General features: G+C 35.4%; 1 protein-coding gene across 1 annotated transcript; it reads left to right on the top strand.

The window, feature by feature from the left end:
• The first annotated feature begins 654 nt into the window (after positions 1–654).
• Positions 655–2,745, top strand: scpp7 (secretory calcium-binding phosphoprotein 7). Its single transcript, XM_032561851.1, has 9 exons — positions 655–790; positions 917–981; positions 1,225–1,269; positions 1,378–1,425; positions 1,521–1,562; positions 1,732–1,788; positions 1,876–2,034; positions 2,260–2,343; positions 2,478–2,745. The coding sequence occupies exons 2-8, from the start codon at positions 928–930 to the stop codon at positions 2,296–2,298; spliced, it is 444 nt and encodes a 147-aa protein (XP_032417742.1). The 5' UTR covers positions 655–790; positions 917–927; the 3' UTR covers positions 2,299–2,343; positions 2,478–2,745.
• The last annotated feature ends 7,025 nt before the right edge of the window (positions 2,746–9,770 follow it).

Here is a 9,770-nt window from a genome sequence, read left to right as displayed (position 1 = left end):
GGATTTCTATAACCTGTTGCCCATTTACCATCAGTATAATCCTCAGCTCTGAATAATCCAAAACAGATACAGTGGACAGATGAATGAGACGTACATAGATGGGCATGCGCATCATAAATGCATATCTTATACAGACTTTATTGAGTGACATATGCATATTGTGTTTGAGTAGACTTGAGCCTGTGGATAAATCAGTCTGATAGAAAACACATATTTTCCTAAATAAACCAAGGAACCTACGACTTTTGACAAGTGTCAAAACTGGTCTAAGCTCTTGGTGCCTGGATTTTGCTTGTTCTCTCCAAGCATGTATGAGTTCTCTCTGGGTCATCTGGGTTTTTATAATGTTTAAAGACTCAACAATTTATTTACAGTGATTTTCTTTTTAATCATTGTATCATTGTCAATAATTTCCATTAGTTTTTGACAAAAAATACAGTGATATTTAAGAAGAATAAAAATGTTTACATATTAGAATCATATTTTCACACTTGGGACTTGGGTTTACTGGGTTCTTGCACTTCTGTACCTCATAAATTACGCTCCTGAAGGATCATATGTCATAAATGTGTGCTCCAAGCCAAAAATGTGTTAAAGGGGTTTCTCCCAGACACAGAGCTGTCAGTGATGTGATCATAAAATTAAAACTCTTTGGCTTATGACCAATGCCTGTCAAAAGTTTGCAAGGTCTTTGTTTTGTCAGCAAATAAATAGGAGCTGATCTCCCTCTGCTCATCACACATCCTTCTTCAAGAATACTTCTGTACTCACAAGTGGACGGACAGGAAAGGTAAATTTCTTTAAATTACATAGAATTACTGAAGGATTTGTTGCATGATGTCTATATTTTATTCTTTTAAAAGATCTGTATTGAATATACTAGCATGGAATAATCCAGAAATAATTGTTTCCACAGCTTAATTCAAAATGAAGCTCATTCTGCTAGCAGCCTGCATCATTGGGATGGCTTTCAGTGCTCCTGTAAGGGAAACTCACATTTGTTCCTCAAATTTGTTTAGTATTTTTGACATAAAACTTTTGCAGCACAAGCAACTAAAAATCCAATTACACAAAGCAGTATGTTATCTAATAGGAATGAATTCCGATCATTTTCTTGCTATGTCTAAATTTTTTATTTTTTTTTTTAGCATTTTAGCTCAACTATTTTTGATTTGCATAGTAATGAGCCTGTATAAATGTGTGTATGAATTTCCCACAAAACAGCCTCAGATGTACATGGAGTTTGACCTTCACCATGCCCCTCCTCAGGTAAAAACAGCAACAAAAATGTTTCGCAGCAACTGCAGTATAGTTTTTCCTTCCTTTACAAATGATCCAGTGGTGTGAAGGTTAATATTGTGGATCTATTCTTCACAGGCGGCCCAAGCAATCCCTGCTGGAGCCCCAGTGGGGTCCCTGGAAGTTGTAAGAACAGCATATTATTATTTCATCCTTTCAATACACATTTATACCCGGCGATTACTCTTTTATGTGATAATTGTGGCTATTTCCAATTTCAGCTGCTCCCAGTTAACAGCCAGAGGCAATATGTTGGAGGACCAGTAAGTGACATTTTAAAGCTGGATGTTAACAGCGCCACATTTGTACTTTGTACTTAGAATTGTGGAGGAAAAGAAGTTGTGAACAAAAATCTAAGTAAAAGTTTGGTTGTTCTTGCATTGCTGTGGCTTAACTGCACATATTAATCCCTAAATGAATTTTCTCTGGAAGGTCCAAGGATTCATCAAGCAGGAGATCCATAGGGCAGATGGCAAAGACGATGAGATTGTAAGTGCATTTAACATCTTCCTGACTGAAAGTTGTTGCAGAATGTTTGTCGTCGTACTCATCTCATTTCATCGTCTTCCGTTTTAGTACTACCCCTTTGGATTTGACCAGCCAGCTCCAGCTGCAGCTGCCCCTGCTGCCCCTGCTGCCCCTGTTGCCCCTGCTGCCCCTGTTGCCCCTGCTGCCCCTGCTGCCCCTGCTGCTCCTGTAGCACCAGTTGCTCCTGTTGTTATCATCGCTGCACCCGTAAGAGCTATTTAAGTATTCTATATGGACATTACATCTGAATGGTTTCATATGTTTTGATAACAGCAGCAGAAGACATATTTAAAGAGATGGAGAGGCGAGTAAGTTCATTCAACTAAATTATTCTTGCTTGGGAAAAAAAGAGCCCATTTTTAGCTGAGCTTTCTAGAAGCATTGGCTCATCCTCCCTACTGATTGGCTCATGACAAGCCTCTGTGATTTCAGGTTGCCAAACCCAGTGATGATGACGAGGAAGATGACTAAAAAGGTCTGAGTCAGCAGCAGTTGTGCTCATGTGTGCAGAAAGAGGTACGATACACACAGGCACACACAACTTAAGAAAGGAAAAGACAGTTTATACAATGAACTCTTCATGAAACGTTTGTGTCATAAGTTTTAATTATTTTCACAGCTGACTTAGTTTGTTTCTTTTTTCTTTTAAGATGAGGAAACCAGGAACCAGCTCAGAGGAATAGAAACCAGACAACGATGCTGCTCTTTATAGCCTCTAACAAATTTGGTGCTACACTTTATGGACATCATTCCAGTCCAGATGGTGCTTTGTTTTCTTCCTCAACAAAATAAAAAATATAATGTGACGAAATGCAAAATAGTGGTTTGCTGTGAAATATGATTGTCCTATTTTCCACTATTCCTCTTTGTGATCTTTCTATTAAGAAGCTCAGACAATAAATGAAATGAATGCATTAATCAGTGTCCTTGTGTTGTTTTGTCTTGTACTAATAACTACATATAGGAAAATAAGTAAGTAATAATATCAATAAGTTCTTAAATATTTCACATAAAAAGGTTTTTGTATGTAACAACCTTGATTTTTCTTTAAGAATTGGCCCGACAGTTTTATATAGTTTGAATAAAACTGAATTTTTGTTTGATGAGATTCCTTTTTAGCAAGTCTTTGTGTTCAGACTTGCGGTGTAGATATTAAATTGTATCTGGTCACTGTTTACTATATTACTTAATATCTTTTAGGAATTTAGAGAATATGGGTGACATGGAGATATATTTTAAATTTTTTGACTAAACATGTCTTCTACTCGCATGGTAAATGGCTTGTCTCTCACAGAACATTTCACTGTAAATCTTCTTCCACTGTTGTACCTCAGAAACGACACTGCTGATTGATAAAATGTCATAAAAGTGAGTTTCAGGTTAATAAGGAGTAGGAATGTTAGCTGTCAGTAACCATAAATAATAAATCTTTGACTTATCTCCAAACAACCATCAAGTGTTAACATATCTGTTTTATTTATCATGTTATAAGTAGAAGCAGCTCTGCAGTCATTCAAATTATAGCTCCAGGACTCTGGAGCATAAATAGTGCCATATAGTGGTATATGGCACTATTTATAGTTCCATATACCACTATAAATAGTGGTATAAAGTGGTATATAGTGGTATAAATAGTGCCATATACCACTATATGGCACTATTATGTATATGGTGCTTAAAACTATTCATCCCTTGGATCTTTTACCCCAATCAAGATCAATAAATGTGGCTTTTTTGACAAAAAAAGAAAACAAAAAAATGCTAAGAAATCTCTTTAATGTCAAAGTATAAACAGAGTTCTACAAAAAAATTACAAATAAAACTGTTGCATAATAACGACAAAAACCTTTATTTTGTTTTGTTTCATTTTTCAAAAATATTCCTAAAATTGCATCTTGTGTCTTTCTAAAAACCCAATACGCAGAACAAATAAAACAACACACTAATACAAATTTATGCAACACTATTTAAAGTTTGTGTATAAACTAAAGTGCCTGTCAGGCGCAGCTGGAACAGGTTGTATCAATCGCAATTTGCCATGTAAACTGCAGAGGTTTTACCTCGATTCTGATTTCTTCATTAGTAAGTCTATACCTCATGAGCAACAACTCTGCAACATCTTACTTATAGTAATTCCAAATCACTTGAAAATACACTGATTTCTATAAAACTATGAAATCCAACACTCACTATATGGCTGAATGCAGGTTGAGGTGAGTGAAGGTGCTAAGCCACCGACTGTGTAATCAAACTGACTCTACTATTACTCAGATAGTGGATTGGGCCACTGGTCATTTAGTTAAGCTGTGGGCCAGACACCTGATCTGTACTCTCTCATTGGGTGACTTCACTCCCTTCGACTGTAATTAACTGTTTGGTGAAGGGACACCCTATAAAAGTCAAACCTGCCCTTTCTGAGCTACAACACAATCATTTAGCATCACCTCATCCTCTGAGTTCAACATTTCATCTTCTCTCTCTGGTTTGTTTTTATTGCAGTGGGTGAGTACATGTATACCTGGCTAACAGAAACCAACCATCCTGTGTGACTTTCATAGATTTTACAACGGTGAATGTTGTGTTTTCAGGGCGAAAATGAAAGCAATCTTCCTGTGCCTATGTTTGGCTGGCACTGCCTGTGCTGTGCCCGTAAGTCTTAGATTTTATTTTAAACAGCAAAAACTTTAAAACTATCACACAAAGTGTCCTGCTCACTCCTCTAAATGTTTCTGCTTCTGCGTTTAGTTCCAATACTTGCCGCATTACACAGGATCTAGACCCCGGGCTCCAGCGACACAGGTAAACATGCATACGGTGTGCTGAGTTTGTTAAACTCTTCCTCCTTAGTTTTATCTTACATGCTTGATGGAACTTTAAGAAAATAAATATCGAAGTTTAATTTTTACCAATAAAAGTTTTTTTTCCCCAACTTTCATGCAGATTAACTCACCTTTCGCCGGTGGTTTCCCACAACCTGGAGGCCCAGGAGTTTATAGTGTGGAATTTGTAGGTCCCAATTCTTTAATGTTATGTTTCCATTTAACTGTAAAAATCAAATTATTAAATTTTTACTTACATCATTTATGTGTATTTTGTATGTTTTACCAAGCTTCCATACATGTTTGGTACTGGTGCAGCTGGAACAAATCAAGGACAAGTAAGAGTTTTCTCACATGCATGTATGTTTGCTAAACTATGACAACAACTGCTTTTACATTTTACTAATTTTGTTTCAACAGACCTTCCCTCAGTACGGTTTCATCAAGTACTCCATCCCACAGCCTCCTGGCAGACAGAGCGTTGAAGTTGTATGTGCTGATCTGTTACTTTTTATATTATGTGTGGCATACAGTGCGACTATTAACATTTTTGTGGTTTTGTGGTTTTATGTTTGCAGTTCTACCCTTATGACTTCGCTAAGAACCAGGTAAATATTTTGGGTAACTTAATGAATCCTTACAAACCTAATAATATGTATAGTGCATGATTCTAATAGCAGGTTTATTTTTGTTTCAGATAATTCAGAACACTGCTCCTGTGTCAAATGGGCCCAGTCTGGGAAATGTAATAGATTTTTTTTATTATTTGATTTTTCCTATTACTCTCAAAATACATCATAAACATAAATGTTATGTGCTTTTTTTCAGGTACCCCCATTTAGATTTCCTCCTCAAGGAATTCCCCAGCAACCAGTGAATGTGAGAGCAGAGTATTAGTAATATGCTTTCTACAATGTCTCCACATTTTTTTGCTTCACATGTATCTGTGTTTTTTTTTTTCTTAGATGCCAGCTTTTGATGTGAATGCACAACCATCGCAGGATCCATTGCAGCACAAACCTGTCCAAACAAGCCAGGTGACCAAACTATAAATCACTTCACTAATTAACTTTGCACAGTTAGTAAATGTTCACAAAAAATGTCACAAATATGCATAAAAAAATAATTGGATGCTATTTTTCTGTGTTTTCAGGCACCTGATAAAATGTGAATGAGTGAACGACATCAAACACGTAAAATTGAAGAATCAGCTTGAAGTAACATTTTAGAACATTAGCAAACTATGTTGATAACCTCTCTAGATACCTGAGAAGACTTTAAATTAATTTTTTAATAACAATAGCTGTTTTAGAATTATTGACTGTGATACAATGTTACACCCAGCATGCTGCATTTTCACAGTGTCTATGTTCTTTCCTTTTCTTTTCTCACTGTTGTTTTCTTTTTAAAAATAAAAAGTTTTAAGCAAATTTCTGTGAATACTACTCTTTATTTGGAGAGTTAATCTAAAGGCATCTTTATTTAGATCTGTGTTTTGGCTTTAACGCACGTTGAGTTTTTTATCCACATGTTTTACGCATTAAGGGTACATCATTTTATGTATTTTGTTGGGATTTATAAAGAAGTCAGAACCTAAACGTGTGGCATGCATCTTTATGAGATCACCATAAGGCAATTAGAGCTGTAGTTCTTTGGGGGCATCTGTCTACCAGGTTTACATTTCTAACGAATAAAATCTTAAATCACTGAACAGACATTATAACACATAATTGATCTAAAATATTTCTTTGTAGTTATATTTTGAAATGTGAAAATGTTGTCCTCCAGGAAAATAAACCTCCATCCCTTTATGAAGTTTTTCAGCAAGCACGTTTTTTCAGCATCTTGCTGTGTTTTTTTCATGTCTTGCCCTTTATTATGCCCCTTACCATCAACTGTGACAAACTCCCTGCCCCTGCTTTAGAAAAACATTCCCTCAGGGGTGTTAAGGGTGATAACCAGAATTGCTTTTAAATGCTTGATTTGTTCAAAGCTTGGGATTTTGCTTAATACCTAACTTTATAGGATATAACACAATTGATACTAGAGTACTCCATATTACTCCACTTTTAAAGTACTTAAAAATACTCTACTGCTGCCCATTAACTACCTGGGGTGATCACTGTCCAGCTGTTCTCTAACAAACCTCTGAGGCCATTTTAGAACGTCTGTGTTTAGACTGAGATCAAATTACACACAGGTGAATTTACTGATTTGGTGTTTTCTGAAGTCAACTGGAATTATTTTGGGGGCAGTTACTAGAATAAAAGGGGCTGAATACAAATACATGCCACACTTGACAGGTTTGCATTTATAAATAAATATTTAAAATCATCACTTCACTGTCCTTATATTTGTCTGATACTGTGCTAGTCTAATTGAAGCTTTTGGCTGTGACATGACAACATGTTGAAAATTCAACTGGTGTGAATACTTTTGTAGGATGGATTAGGTTAACATATAATACTTACTTAAAAAAGTGTCATTCTTATTCACTTTTTTCTATTTAGAGGTTTGAAAACAAAAAATCTGTTGCCAAAAATGATTCTCACCAAAAATGTTTATTGGAATTTATTGAATAAACAGAAAACAAGTCAAATTTATGATGGGAAAACAAAGGAAATTTATCAAGTCAAAATATCAACATGCTTTTGAAAGACTAAAACTATTCTAAACATGGTGTACGCAACACAGCAAAAGCATATTTGACATCTTGTGTGCTGCAGGATATCACACTTAATACAAACAGTTTCAGTGGTTTAGCAGATTTCCCCACAGTGAAATTTTACTGTTATAAAAACGTAACACCACCGAGGGAAAAATCCATCAAATAACTGCCCCCCTGGGGACAAAAGCCTGTTGCAACATGGCTTTAAAGCTTTCCTCTTAAAACGCACCAACAAAAGAGACAGGCGCCATCCACTCACACTACTCAGTCTCTTCTTTACATGTTTTCTTTCCTGGAACATCATTAACATCTGTCAGCAGGGAGAGCGGAAGTGTTAAAAGCTCATTTGAAGCATTTTAATATTTACCCAAAGTGGTTCCTCTTCTTTTTAGGGAATGTTATTGAAACATTAAGTAACGTTATTGAATTAAACAATAAAAAAAAATTAAAGCAGAGTGGAAAAATGGCTAATCCAGCCCCCTACCCCAGATCTCTCCCTTACACACCCCCAACAATCAAACAGGTAGCATATTCCTGTTAAACATATATATTTACATTATTTCAACTGTGACACTGAGAAATATTGTTCAAAATTATAGAAACAATGAACAAAAAATTAAAAAAAATATTAGCTTGAGAGCCGTTTTACACATAAGGATATACAATGTAATTTTATTATGATAATTTGATGTCCCACTTCACTTACCATCCTAAACGACAAATCTCTTTCTGAGAACATGCATCAAAAAAGACAAATAATGAGAATTGCATGCTAATAATGAGAATTGCATGCTATTGCCCCTCTGTGGCGCAAAGCAGAGTTTAATTAGGATGGTGAATTACAAATATTCCTGTTTGAACAGACAACAATGTCTTCTTCACCTCATTAAACTCACAAAATAATCTCAGTGTGGCGTCACAGGAACAGAAGGGCTTTGAAGAACTAATGAAGTGATTGTTATCTATCAGAGGAACTCATTATCTCAGCAGATTTCAGTCATGACTGTCTGGAATGAAGTTTGACAGATTACACAGTAAATCTTAGAGTATCTGATCTGAAACAAAAAAGAAAAGAAAAATAAATATGAAGACCTCCAAAGCTATTATTTTTTCTAAACCACAAAGGTTTCTTTAACTACAGGGAAAAACAAACTCCTCAGATGTTGACTGTTTCTGCTAAACAAACGTTTTCATTTAAAAACCCGGAAATACATGGATTATCATTGGATGTCACTTCAAGAGACCAGCCCTTTGACCAGTGGATTATAAATACTTTAACTTCCACTAAATACAAGAACCAATAGTTTTGCATTTTATGCTTGGCTTACTATTTTGGGATTTGTTTCTAAGAGTATTTTATTCATTTCACTACAAAGGCTGGCACTGGTTTTAATTAAGGTTTGGGCATAACCAGACATGTCTCATGATTTTTAAGGGCTTGTAAACAGTTAACCTGATGACACACCAGTTTCCACAGTCCAGCCAGATTTCTTTTTAAATATTGTTCATGTGCCGCAATTTGTGTGACATAAAGTTAGCAACATTTAATTATAGCCCTACTGCCTGTGAAAATGTGGTAATTGTTCAGATTCTGTCTTATGGATACGTTTGATAACATTGACTAGAACATCCTAACGAAAAAATAAATCTTGAGTACATCAAAGACAGCTCTAGATTTGTTTGTACTGAGGCAATGATCTATTCATAAAGTTGTACTCTATTGCATAGCCATCTGGATGAATAACTATTTAGTTTATATATTAAATAGTCACAGTGCATCCAGAAAGTATTCATAATGCTACGTTTTTCACTACATTTTGTTATTCCAAATTGCATCGAATTAATCTCTTTCTTTACAGAAATGATAATAGAAATAAAAGACATTAGAAAACCAAAAGATCCCACATTTTCACAGCCTTTCCTTAAAACTTTTTAAACCTTTGGCAGCAATTACAATCTTGTCTTTTTGAATATGATGCCACAAGCTTATCTCACCTCTCTTTAGGGAGTTTCAGCCATTCTTCTTTGCAGTTCTTCTCAAGCTCCATCAAGGTGGATGGGAGATGTCTGCGCAGCAATTAAAGGAAACTCTCTCATCAAATCCATAAATTGTTATGATGAGGACATTCCTTTTCCATAGATAGCTTGTGAAAGCGTAAAAGGACATAAGCTTGTAAGGCTGTCTTGAAGACAAAAAGTCCCCAGTTGTCTATTAGACATCTGAATTCAGCCTAACCCGAGTTAATTACAGTCCACTCAAATAGCTTCACATTGGCTTTTTGATTTTATTCTTAGACTGTGTAGAATTACTATGCATTCCAATTCTACAATTAAAAATGTCAGAACTACATTCTATTTGACTAAAACTTATCTTTTAGATCTTAATCTGAAACATCCTTCAAGTAGATGTTGACATATATCATTTTGATATTTATGAAACTACAAGAAACTTTAGT

This window comes from Xiphophorus hellerii, chromosome 5 (genome assembly GCF_003331165.1).
Source record: "Xiphophorus hellerii strain 12219 chromosome 5, Xiphophorus_hellerii-4.1, whole genome shotgun sequence".
In the NCBI taxonomy this organism is placed as follows: Eukaryota; Metazoa; Chordata; class Actinopteri; order Cyprinodontiformes; family Poeciliidae; genus Xiphophorus; species Xiphophorus hellerii.
Note: the sequence above shows the minus strand (reverse complement) of the source record. Positions and strands in the feature narration are given on the sequence as shown.

Coding starts and splice junctions, on each gene's coding strand:
- scpp7 (XM_032561851.1), top strand. CDS start 928: ATGAAGCTCATTCTGCTAGCAGCCTGCATCATTGGGATGGCTTTCAGT. Junction 1,563..1,731: donor GGCAATATGTTGGAGGACCA/GTAAGTGACATT, acceptor TTTCTCTGGAAG/GTCCAAGGATTCATCAAGCA. Junction 2,035..2,259: donor TTGTTATCATCGCTGCACCC/GTAAGAGCTATT, acceptor CTGTGATTTCAG/GTTGCCAAACCCAGTGATGA.